General features: G+C 42.7%; 1 protein-coding gene across 1 annotated transcript in view; it reads right to left on the bottom strand.

Moving 5' to 3' along the window:
• Positions 1-13,548, bottom strand: part of specc1 (sperm antigen with calponin homology and coiled-coil domains 1) — a 98,454-nt gene that overhangs the window by 18,975 nt on the left and 65,931 nt on the right. The window contains exon 11 of the mRNA XM_038975597.1: positions 3,876-3,992. Within this exon, the coding sequence (XP_038831525.1) occupies positions 3,876-3,992 (117 nt within the window). The remainder of the gene's footprint in view (positions 1-3,875; positions 3,993-13,548) is intronic.

Here is a 13,548-nt window from a genome sequence, read left to right as displayed (position 1 = left end):
TCTGTCATCGGGAAGGCACAGAAAGGTTTTACCATAGTAATCAGCCTGGCTAATTTGTCACGTATAGCATGCAGCATCGGATGTGTGTTTGTGTGTGTGTGTGCCGAAGTGTCGTCCTCTTTTGTTTATAGTGAGCTGGTCGAATAAACACAGGGGTGCTGAACCCAACACATGGCACGAAGCGGAGCCTGTTTGCTGTGTTTTTGTGCCCTTCTCTCTCCTCTCTATATGCCACCTGCATATACATACAGCAGGACTGTCTGTCAACACTAATACATAGCCGCTTCTCTTTAACACCAAGTGATAGAGGGTGGCTTTAAAGGTACATGCTTGTCATACAAAAGCCCTTAGGGCTGGATTCGTTCCAGACCGCAGAAGATCCACGTATGCAGTGTTTACCGTGAACGCAGCCTTCGTAGAACACAGAAACATTGCATTTAAAATTAAAAATTGCGCAATAGCGCGGATCTTCCACTGTCCGGATTGAATCTAGGCCTTAGTCTAAGGCAGGTATTCCCAAACTGGGGTACGCAATGCCATCGGGGGTACGCCAAATAAAAATGTGATTCACATTTTTTTTTCACATTTTCAAACAGTGCTATACATTTGGGTGAGGTTTTTTTCTCGCCTGAGTAGCCTCGTTTTACTGCCAAAAATATAATCTAGTGTAACAACAAAATATAATCTAGCGAAATAACAACACAATGTCAAATATAGGAAGCCTAGTCAAATAATTAACATCCAATCACATTAACCGTTACTCTCTTGTGGAGAGTGAAGGACTTAATTCTTCCTGTTGCCGCAGATATGGCTGGGACAATGCTGGGGAAAAAAATATACAGACAATGTCAGCATCAAACATCACTGTTTCACGATGCATCAGTGACATGGCAGGAGATGTTTTGAAACAATTACTGCTTCGCAGATTAGCCAGTGAATTATATGCATTACAGCTGGATGAGTCAACAGACGTGGCGGGCCTGGCACAGCTCCTGGTACATGTCCGTAACGTTTATGGGGGTCAATTAAGGAAGACATCCTCTTCTGCAAACCACTGGAAACCAGGACAATAGGAGAGGATATTTTTAAAGTACTGGAGAGCTTTGTGACATCAAATGGACTTTGGTGGTCAAGATGCGTTGGTATCTGTACTGATGGCGCAAAAGCCATGACCGGGAGACATAGTGGAGTGGTAACGCACGTGCAAGCAGTTGCTCCCGACGCCACTTGGGTACACTGCAGCATCCACCGAGAGGCGGTTTTGAACACTACAGTGAAAATGGTTAACTTTGTTAAAGCAAGGCCCCTGAACTCTCGTTTATTTTCTCCACTATGCAATTATATGGGCAGCGACCATGTAACGCTTTTACAACAGACAGAAGTGCGCTAGTTATCAAGGGGCAAAGTATTGACAAGTTTTCATTACTGACCATATTTTTCGCTTGTCCGACCGCTTGCATGATGACGAGTTTCTCACACAACTGGCCTATCTGGGTGATGTTTTTTCTCGCCTGAATGATCTGAATCGAGGATTACAGTATATGCAACTACAGTATATGCAATGTGCGGAACAAAATTGAGGCTATGATTAAGAAGTTGGCGCTCTTCTCTGTTTGCATTAGGAAAACACACAGGTCTTTCCATCATTGTATGATTTTTTGTGTGCAAATGAACTCAAGCTTACGGACAATGTCAAATGTGATATAGCGAAGCACCTGAGTGAGAGTGAGCCGGGTGCACAATTACACAGGTACTTTCCAGAAATGGACGACAAACAACTGGATTCGTTATCCCTTTCATGCCCTGCCTCCAGTCCACTTACCGATATCTGAACAAGAGAGCCTCATCGAAATTGCAACAAGCGGTTCTGTGAAAATTTTATTTAATCAGAAGCCACTGACAGATTTCTGGATTGGGCTTCGCTCAGAGTATCCTGCCTTGGCAAATCACTGCTGTTAAGACACTGATGCCCTTTGCAAACACGTACCTATGTGAGAGTATATTCTCGGCCCTCACTAGCAAGAAAACGAAATACAGGCACAGACTGTGTGTGGAAAATGATTTAAGACTGAGACTCTCTCCAATACAACCCAACATTGCAGAGTTATGTGCATCCAAGTCACTGACGTGATCTTCCTGTCTGGGTTGGCGCCCCCCCTTGGGTTGTGCCGTGGCGGAGATCTTTGTGGGCTATACTCGGCCTTGTCTCAGGATGGTAAGTTGGTGGTTGAAGGTATCCCTCTAGTGGTGTGGGGGCTGTGCCTTGGCAAAGTGGGTGGGGTTATATCCTTCCTGTTTGGCCCTGTCCGGGGGTATCATCGGATGGGGCCACAGTGTCTCCTGACCCCTCCTGTCTCAGCCTCCAGTATTTATGCTGCATTAGTTTATGTGTCGGGGGGCTAGGGTCAGTTTGTTATATCTGGAGTACTTGTCCTGTCTTATCCGGTGTCCTGTGTGAATTTAAGTATGCTCTCTCTAATTCTCTCTTTCTCTCTTTCTTTCTCTCTCTCAGAGGACCTGAGCCCTAGGACCATGCCTCAGGACGACCTGACATGATGACTCCTTGCTGTCCCCAGTCCACCTGGCCGTGCTGCTGCTCCAGTTTCAACTGTTCTGCCTGCGGCTATGGAACCCTGACCTGTTCACCGGACGTGCTACCTGTCCCAGACCTGCTGTTTTCAACTCTCTAGAGACCGCAGGAGCGGTAGAGATACTCTTAATGATCGGCTATGAAAAGCCAACTGACATTTACTCCTGAGTTGCTGCACCCTCGACAACTACTGTGATTATTATTATTTGACCATGCTGGTCATTTATGAACATTTGAACATCTTGGCCATGTTCTGTTATTATCTCCACCCGGCCAGCCAGAAGAGGACTGGCCACCCCTCATAGCCTGGTTCCTCTCTAGGTTTCTTCCTAGGTTTTGGCCTTTCTAGGGAGTTTTTCCTAGCCACCGTGCTTCTACACCTGCATTGCTTGCTGTTTGGGGTTTTAGGCTGGGTTTCTGTACAGCACTTTGAGTTATCAGCTGATGTACGAAGGGCTATATAAATAAATTTGATTTGATTTGATCCTTTCAAGCACACCCTTCTCATTAACCTGTGATGAGTTATTCACAATTTTCTATGAACAAATTTGTTTTTTTATGTAAGATGGTTAAATAAAGAGCAAAATGATTAATTATTATAATATTATTATTTGTGCCCTGGTCCTATAAGAGCTCTTTGTCACTTCCCATGAGCCGGGTTGTGATAACTCACACTCATTCTTATGTTTAATAAATGTATCGTATAGTGTGTGTGTGTGGCAGGCATACAATGATGGCAAAAAATAACATTTGAGAGTGCGCTGACCCTGGTGCTAGAGGGGGTACGCAGCTGGAGGTTGAATGTTCAAAGGGGTATGGGATTCTAAAAAGTTTGAGAACCACTGGTCTAAGGGATTAAAATGTGTCTTTATCAATGGTGCTTTGGAGGATCTCCCAAATGTAAAGGAACATGCTCCACCACATTTAGTTGGTTTTACATGCTGTAATGCTTACGCACCCGTTTAGTAAAATGTTCACCACAGTAAAATGCTATTTAACACGCAAACAGCTTGTGTGCCCCTGCATACCTTTAGTAAATCTCAGCCTATGTTTCTCATACAATAGACTTTAGTGTAAGGTATTAAAGTTTTGCGCTATGAATGATGGTTTGGAGGTACTCTAAAAGGTTCTTGAAGAAGAAATTAATTGAGAAAGTAGAAGGTCACATCAGTGTGGGTGTCCATGTTCATGAGCTCTTAATTGGAATGATAAATGAATGAGTGTGTGTGTGTGTTCGTGCAGTTGTCTGCATGTATGCATGCATGTATGTGTGTGAGATGGGTACCTTGTCTTGACTGATGAGTTCCTGGTAAGGGATGTGTGCGGGCAGGTAGGTGTGGAGGAGAGCACAGAATGCCAGGCCATCACTCCAGCTGCTGCTGAAGTTTGTCACATCAATGTTCTACAAGAGAGATAGATGGAGAGAGAAAGAGAGAGAGAGAGAGCGATTGAGAGAGAGAGAAAGAGATATGTATAGAGAGAGGAAGGTGTCATTCTTATTCTAGTACCAGCAGTGGATGTGTCAATAAGAAAGTCTAACAACAATACCAAGCTTAAATGAAACATTTATTTACATACAGTACATTATGCATAAAGAAGAGAATGGAAACAACCTGGTAAACCTTCATTGTCCCCTATTATAAACTGGCCATTAGCTTTAGGTTGCATTTAGTTCTTGCTCATTCAGCCGGAAAGGAGGGAAAGTAATGATCTACATCCTGAGAACATGGTTAAGGCATGCGGAAGCACATAAAAACACCCACTCAAGTACATTAACATATGAAGCAACACACAAATGAAAACGAATGGTGTAGTTTCATCTCCATACTTAGTCCATAGTTGATCAATAAGCTAGCTCATGTGCGATTGGAGAGCTACTTGTATTGCTGTGTGTTAAGATTGATTGAATTTATTGGATAATTAAAAGCAGTAGGCCGCTCCAGCCCGAGACAATATTACATAGATAAAAGATTATTGAGTATAAAAACACAGTCAAGCCCGGAGGCTTATTTCCATTGTGGTCCTCATTTTGCAGCAAGATGACAGGTGGGCAAGATCGACACTTCACATGCACTCAATGCAATTAAATACAACAACAACAATAGCAATTTACAACAATCCATTTACAACAATTTATAACAATATCTACAGCACAGAGATGCCCATTTACGAGGCACCTCATGAGGAAATACCCCTCATCAAACTGTCATGTTATTTCTCAAATGTTTTGTAAGAGGGTCTTGTCTTATTCCTATAAACCCTTCATCCATATTCCAGTGTGTTTTACAACTGAAACTGTAACGTCTGCTTCCAACTCACACTCTCAAACACGTAGATCCCCTGAACGCAGCTCACTTTCCAGCCCACTTTCCAGCTCACTTTCCAGCTCACACTCTCAAACACATAGATCCCCTGAACACAGCTCACTCTCCTGATCCAAATCACCTGAATTCTGATCACCAGTTCACACACCTGTATGTCATTTACACACAATATTTAGTTCAGTTCTTTGCACCCCATCATTGTGAGGTATTGTTTGTTTGATACACTTTTCTATTCGGAGCTCTGTTTTTCCCTGTATTAGTCCTCCTGTGTACCGTAGTTTTGGCCATCCTCACTAACGACGCCTTTTTGCCTATTCCCTGCCTGTACTTTTGCCTATCAGATTTCCTGTCTTCAACCTTGTGCCTGGTCTCCCGGACTACGTCATTAGCCTTCTCCCTGCCTGTACTGTTGCCTTTTTGGACCCCCTGTATATGACCTTTTGTCTGCCCCTGGACCCAGGTACCTGCCTCCTCCAGTGGTCCTTTACAAATAAACACCTGCTGCGCCCTGCGCTTGAAACCAGCACTCTGTCTCCCATTGTGTTCATTACAGAAACATCCAGCGCAGCATGTCCAGGGGTTTGTGTGTGTGTCTCTCTCCACACACAGCACCTCATCCATCATGTCCAACATACAATAAGAAAAGACAGAGGTCTAAGGAAAGACAAGAGCTTTTTCCAGCTTTCATCCCTACTCACTGGGCATAGATGTCAATTCAACGTCTATTCTGTTTTGGTTCAACATCATTTCATTGAAATTAAGTGGAAACAATGTTGATTCAACCAGTGTGTGCCCAGTGGGTCTCCACTCTCCCAGTCACACTGTAAAAAAAAGTTGATTCAACATACAATTGTAAGGCAACCAGCTGTAATAGGATTTGAGTTTATTCAACAAAATAGCATTAAAGTTAATTGAATCTACAATTGTAAGGCAACCATCTGCAATAGGATTGTGAGTTTGCTCAACATTTGGATAAATAGCTGAACGAACATACAATTCAACTTGAGAATGTATGTTCAACTTTTTTGCATATTTCTTTATGACAATACATTACATATATCATAAGGCCTTTTTTTGAGGGACTAATTACACCCTAACGCAGTGGTCTAAAACTCCTGCAAGTCATATTATGCTGGCTTGCAAAGTGATGTGCAATTCCTATTGGAATCCAGCCAAAGTGAGGATATCCAACAATTTGAACTTTTAATCAACTGCAACTTGCATTCACAATGACTGCCAAGGTATTGAAGATAGTTTATTGAGACTACCTAAATTATATAAACTGAAACAGACATCTCAATAACGGGTGCAAAAAATCCAACTACTAACAGATTGGATTAGCTTAGAATTTGTATTTATTTATGTTTGTGTAGCATAAGATGAAACAACCAATTAATGTACATGCAAAAACACAGGTATTGAAACAAACAATTCTGAAAATCAACCTGCAATAGAGCATGCTGGGAAATATAATGTTGGCGTGGTTTTGAGCAAACATACGCTTGTAATTTTACTCAACATGCTGTTCAAATTCATCTCACTTTGAGCAGAGTTTGTTAATTCAATTTACAACTGTAAGGTAACGGCAGGGTAGCCTAGTGGTTAGAGTGTTGGACTAGTAACCGATAGGTTGCGAGATCGAATCTCCGAGCTGACAAGGTAAAAAAAATCTGTTGTTCTGCCCCTGAACAAGGCAGTTAACCCACTCTTCCTAGGCCATCATTGAAAATAAGAATTTGTTCTTAACTGACTTTCCTAGTTAAACAAAGGTAAAATAAAAAACACAGACTGGAGGTAACACAGACTGGAATATGTTCTGGGATTCTTCTGATGGCATTGAGGAGTACACCACATCAGTCACTGGCTTCATCAATAAGTGCATTGATGATGTTGTCTCCACAGTGACTGCTAGTACATACCCCAAACAGAAGCCATGGATTACAAGCAACATCTGCACTGAGCTAAAGGGTAGAGCTGCTGCTTTCAATGAGTGGGACTCTAACCCAGAAGCTTATAAGAAATCATGCTTTGCCCTCTGACGAACCATCAAACAGGCAAAGTGTCAATACAGGCCTAAGATCGAATTGTATGGATGTGGCAGGGCTTGCAAACTATTACAGACTACAAAGAGAAGCACAGCTGAGAGCTGCTCAGTGACACGAGCCGACCAGACGAGCTAAATTACTTATATGCTCGCTTCGAGGCAAGTAACACTGAAACATGCATGAGCGCATCAGCTGTTCCGGACAACTGTGTGATCAAGCTCTCCGCAGCTAATGTGAGTAAGACCTTTAAACAAGTCAACTTTCACAAGGCCGCAGGGCCAGACGGATTACCAGGACGTGTACTGTGAGCATGCACTGACCAACTGGCAAGTGTCTTTACTGACATTTTCAACCTCTCCCTGTCTGATTCTGTAAAAACAACATGTTTCAAGCAGACACCATAGTTCCTGTGCCCAAGAACACTAAGGTAGCCTGCCTAAATGACTACCGACCCGTAGCACTCATGTCAGTAGCCATGAAGTGCTTTGAAAGGATGGTCATGGGTAAAAATCAACACCATTGTCCTAGAAACCTTAGACGCACTCCAAATTGCACTCCAAATTGCATACCGCCCCAACAAATCCACAGATGATGCAATCTCTATTGCACTCCACACTGCACTTTCACACCTGGACAAAAGGAACACCTATGTGAGAATGCTATTCATTGACTACAGCTTAGTGTTCAACACCATAGTGCCCTCAAAGCTCACCAAAGCTAAGGACCAAAGATAAGGACCCTGGGACTAAACAGCTCCCTCTGCAACAGGATCCTGGACTTCCTGACGGGCCGCCCCCAGGTGGTAAGGGTAGGTAACAACATATCCGCCTCGCGGATCCTCAACACGGGGGCCCCTCAGGGGTGCGTGCTCTGTCCCCTCCTGTACTCCCGGTTCACTCATGACTGCACGGCCAGGTACGACTCCAACACCCTCATTAAGTTTGAAGATGACACAACAGTGTCTGATCACCGACAACGACGAGACAGCCTATAGAGAGGAAGTCAGAGACCTGACCGTGTGGTGCCCGGACAATAACCTCTCCCTCAATGTGATCAAGACAAAGGAGATGATTGTGGACTACAGGAAAAGGAGGACTGAGAACGCCCCCATTCTCATCGACGGGGTTGTAGAGGAGCAGGTTGAGAGCTTCAAGTTCCTTGGGGTCCACATCACCAACAAACTAACATGGTCCAAGCACACCAAAACAGTCGTGAAGAGGGCACAACCAAACGTATTCCCCCTCAGGAGACTGAAAAGATTTGGCATGGGTCCTCAGATCCTCAAAAGGTTCTACAGCTGCACCATCGAGAGCATCCTGACGGGTTGCATCACTACTTGGTATGGCAACTGCTCTGTCTCCGACCGCAAGGAACTACAGAGGGAACTACAGATGCTCTCGATGGTGCAGCTGTAGAACCTTTTGAGGATCTGAGGACCCGGCAAGCGGTACTGGAGCGCCAAGTCTAGGTCCAAGAGGCTTATAAACAGCTTCTACCCCCAAGCCATAAGACTCCTGAACATCTAATCAAATGGCTACCAAGTCTATTTGCATTACCCTCCCCTCTCTTTTACGCTGCTGCTACCCTCTGTTATTATCTATGCATAGTCACTTTAATAACTCTACCTACATGTAAATATTACCTCAATTACCTGGACTAACTGGTGCCCCCGCACATTGACCGGTACCCCCTGTATATAGCCTCGCTATTGTTTTTTTTACTTCTGCTCTTTAATTATTTGTTACATTTATTTCTCTTTTTCTTATTTTTTTCTTAAAACTGCATTGTTGGTTAAGGGCTTGTAAGTAAGCATTTCATTGTAAGGTCTACCTGTTGTATTTGGCGCATGTGACAAATACAATTTGATTAGAACATTTTATTTGATTTAACCAGCTACAATAGCATTGTGAGTTTGGTTAACATTTGGGCATATACAGTACCGGTAAAAAGATTTAGAACACCTACTCATTCAAGGGTTTTCTTTATTTTTACTATTTTCTACACTGTAGAATAATAGTGAAGACATCAAAACTATGAAATAACACACATGAAATCATGTAGTAACCAAAAAAGGGTAAAACAAATCTAAATATATTTTAAATTTCAGATTCTTCAAATAGCCAGCCTTTGCCTTGATGACAGCTTTGCACACTCTTGGCATTCTCTCAACCAGTTCATGAGGTAGTCACCTGGAATGCATTTCAATTAACAGGTGTGCCTTATTAAAAGTTAATTTGTGGAATTTCTTTCCTTCTTAATGCGTCTGAGCCAATCAGTTGTGTGGTGACAATGTAGGGGGGTATACTGAAGATAGCCCTATTTGGTAAAACACCAAGTCCATATTATGGCAAGAACAGTCTATCATTTCTTTAAGACATGAAGGTCAGTCAATAGGTAACATTTCAATAACTTTGAAAGTGCAGTCGCAAAAACCATCAAGCATTATGATGAAACTGGCTCTCATGAGCACCGCCACTGGAATAGAAGACACAGAGCTACATCTGCTGCAGAGGATAAGTTCATTAGTTACCAGCCTCAGAAATTGCAGCCCAAATACATGCTTCACAGAGTTCAAGTAACAGAAAAAACATCTCAACATCAACTGTTCATGGTCGAATTGCTGCAAAGAAAACACTACTAAAGGACACCGCTAAGAAGAAGAGGCTTGTTTAGGCCAAGAAACACGAGTCCAAATTTTTGGTTCCAACTGCTGTGTCTTTGTGAGACGCTGTGTGGGTGAACGGAATATCTCTGCATGTGTATTCCCCACCATAAAGCATGGAGGAGGTGTGGAGGTGTGGAGGTGCTTTGCTCGTGACACTGTCTGTGATTTATTTAGAATTTAAGGCACACTTAACCAGCATGGCTACCACAGCATTATGCAGCGATACGCCATCCCATCTGGTTTGTGCTTAGTGGGACTATCATTTAATTTTCAACAGGACAATGACTCAACACACCTCCAGAATGTGTAAGGGCTATTTCACCAAGAAAGAGAGTGATGGAGTGCTGCATCAGATGACTTGGGCTCCACAATCCCCCGAACTCAACCAAATTGAGATGGTTTGGGATGAGTCGGACCACAGAGTGAAGGAAAAGCAGCCAACAAGTGCTCAGCATATGTGGGAACTCCTTCAAGACTGTTGGAAAAGCATTCCAGGTGAAGCTGGTTGAGAGAATGCCAAGAGTGCGCAAAGCTGTCATCAAGGTAAATGGTGGCTATTTGAAGAATCTCAAATCTCAAATATATGTTATACTATATTTATATATAGATTCCATATGTGTTATTTCATAGTTTTGATGTCTTCACTATTGTTCTACAATGTAGAAAATAGTAAAAATAAAGAAAAACCCTTGAATGAGTAGGCGTTCTAAAACTTTTGACCAGTAGTGTAGCTGAACCAACATACAGTGTTACCTTCGAACGGCAAACACAAATTTGTCATTTTACTCAACATGTTCTTATACATTCAACTCCCTGTGAGTAAAGTTTGTTGAGTGAACAAACGTTTATACATTAGCAGAATGGCTTGTCCTTCTGAAGTCCACCCAACTCACAGAATAATGCTGATTAAGCAATTGGTTAAGTTTACTTTTTTTTTTTACAGTGTAGATCCTAGTTGAATTGAGAGTCATTTCTTGTGTCCCCTTCTTCCCTTCCATGTTCTGCCAGATCCAGAGGGGATGTTGGGAACAGGACACCCAGCCAGAGAGCTGTCTCCCCTGGGTGCAATCCCTGTAGGTCCCCTGACCCTGTCACTTAGTTGTCCTGCTGTCTGTCCCAGATGGACTTCCTGTCACAGGGCTTCTGGGAGGATAGGGAAGGCTCAAATGCTGCAATGCATTCCTGAGGTTACAGAACGGTCACTTTGGCTGCATACCAAATGGTACTCTATTCCGTCTATACACTGCACTGCCAAAAGTCTGGATTTAAAAGTAGTGCTCTAAATAGGGAATAGGGTGCCGTTTGGGATGTAGACTTTATCATTCTGCAGTTCTCAATAACAGGTGCCGCTGTTGGGTCCATTTTACGGGACATTTTATTACAGCCATTGTGTTATTAACAGCACGGAACCTTACAATCTATTCCTTGATTCACTAGAGACTGATTCCATTCAGTACAAATGCACCAAACCAAAAGCATGTAGATTAGAACAAGACATCCCATCACTGTGAGATAACTCATTGCCTGTCTATTATTGTCTCCCACCCAGGCAGACCTGCACAGGTTCCTTACATACATCCCTCAACTTCCCTCTCTCCTGTCCTGCCAGTCTGTGGACTGGAGCAGCAGCAGCTCTGAGCCCATTCTACTGTATTGGGATGAGACAGCCAGCCACACTGATACACACACCCACAGGGTCTGTCTGACTCAGACAATGACTCATGGGCTGGGCAGGGAGGTAGAGGAGGGATGAAGGGGTCCATAGTCTGTCTTGTTCTGAGGAGCACAGAGTTACATCCTGGTCTGGTCTTGGCCATGTTTGGGTGGGGGGTGGGGAGGGGGCAGAATAAAGGGGGATGGGGGATAGAGAGAGGGGGCACCATGAATGTTAAAACAACAGCAGACCCGATCATTACTCGGGGACCAGGCTCAGAAAAGCAAACACAGCATCAAGCGACAGGAAATGTCTCGCTCTACACAAAAGACTGAGCTGCCCAGTTACTAGAACCAAAAGGAGAGAGAAATCAAATGAAAGTATATTGAGGGAGAGAGCGAGAAGAGGGGGAGAGATAGAGATAGAGAAGGGGCGTGAAGAGAGGGGGTGAGAGAGGAGAGGGGGGAGAGAGGTGGAAGTGGGCAAGCTAGATATGGATAGAGTGGGGGAGAGATGAATCGAGAGAGATAGTATACATTTGCTTTGCCGGTAATCCAGCTGTACCTCTTTCCTGCAGTCAAATGACCAAATCTTCCTCTAGTGGCCTCATGGGTGGAATGTTATTAATATTTTTCATAATTTCATAATTAATAAACATACTTTTTTTTAAACTCCCACCCTTAAATCCGGTGTTTCTATGTCAAACGGTTTTGTTATATTTCAGTCTTCTGTCATGTCATGTATATAAAGTGTAATATTGGAATGCAAACCCAAAATGGAATATATTTCAACTCCATATTTTACTCTATATTTTAAGTCCATAATCATGTGTGTGAGGTGTAGGGCTGACCCCATTTAGTCAACTGGTCGATTGTTTGATCGATAGGCTGTTGGTCGACTGAGATTTCTTTAGTCGAGCAGTAGCAAAAAACACACAAAAAAGACACCGATCTGATTTGCATCTGTCTGAGTGGACTGATCCATTGTGGAGGCCGTGGGGATGGCACAGTCCATCAGTCTAAGACGTGTTACTGAAATTGTATATGGTTATATTATGTAAGAACAATGATGCAACAGAAATAAAAAATTATATTATTTAATAACAAATGTGCTTTCTCCCACGTTGGATAGTAGTCGCTGTCCGCGGTTCTGAATCACATCAGTGTGCTGTTGAATTGGCGCCTTTTCCTAGACCATGTTGCTATGTGCATAATAGAAAAGTTAACCAGCATATTGGTGTTGAGAAGAATGCGGTGGAGGCAGCAGTGGAGTTAGGAGAAGATAAAACAGCCCTTGCCTTAATGGTCTAAGAAAAGTGAGGAGAGAGGAAACCCCAACTTAATTAGGTCTATAATCAATTGCCTAACTGTTAAATGTACCTGGCTTTATAAATAATCCATATATATCTACAGAAAAGACAGATCCTGCTTCTGTTGCCGGTTTGAGTATTTGTTTAATAGCCTTCTGATTCCGTGAGCACCAAGCCACACGCAACCACATGTCGGGTAATGTCACGATCGTCATGGGAAGAAGTGGACCAAAGCGCAGCGTGGTACATGTTCATTCTATTTATTTATTTAACGAACACCGACAACAACAAAACAAACTACGAACGTGACGTTCTGCAGGGCAAAATACCAACCAATGCAAAAATAAGAACCCACAAATGAAAGAGAGAAAAAGGACTACCTAAGTATGATCCCCAATCAGAGACAACGATAGACAGCTGCCTCTGATTGGGAACCACACTCGGCCAAAAACAAAGAAATAGAAAACATAGAAATAAAGAAACTAGAATGCCCACCCTAGTCACACCCTGGCCTAACCAAAATAGAGAATAAACACCTCTCTATGGCCAGGGCGTGACAGGTAAACCATTTTAAAACTGTTTTCAATCTTTGCTATGCTGTAATGAAGACTTTACACTTTCTTTTCATTAGACCAGCCTCTCTGGTATTATTTATAATTGATTTAGTGTTGTTTAAACTGTTCCAAACTGTCTGGAAATGTGTATTTCTAACAATAATAATAACACTCCTCTCCCTTGATCTCCTTCTTATTGTTATTATTACTATTATCATGATCATCATTATAATAATAAGTAATGTCATTATCATTAGTAGGCTAAGTATAGCAGCCTTGTATAACCACCATCGAGCTGTAGGCCGAAGAGAGCATCCTGTTTAGTCTTAATACCGTAGGCCTATATTTAATACTTAATACTTAGGCCTATATTTCAGTTCTTATATAGGCTACTGCACCAATCATTC

The sequence above is a fragment of the Salvelinus namaycush genome, chromosome 3 (assembly GCF_016432855.1).
Source record: "Salvelinus namaycush isolate Seneca chromosome 3, SaNama_1.0, whole genome shotgun sequence".
Taxonomy (NCBI): Eukaryota; Metazoa; Chordata; class Actinopteri; order Salmoniformes; family Salmonidae; genus Salvelinus; species Salvelinus namaycush.
This window is presented reverse-complemented; position numbering and strand designations above follow the sequence as displayed.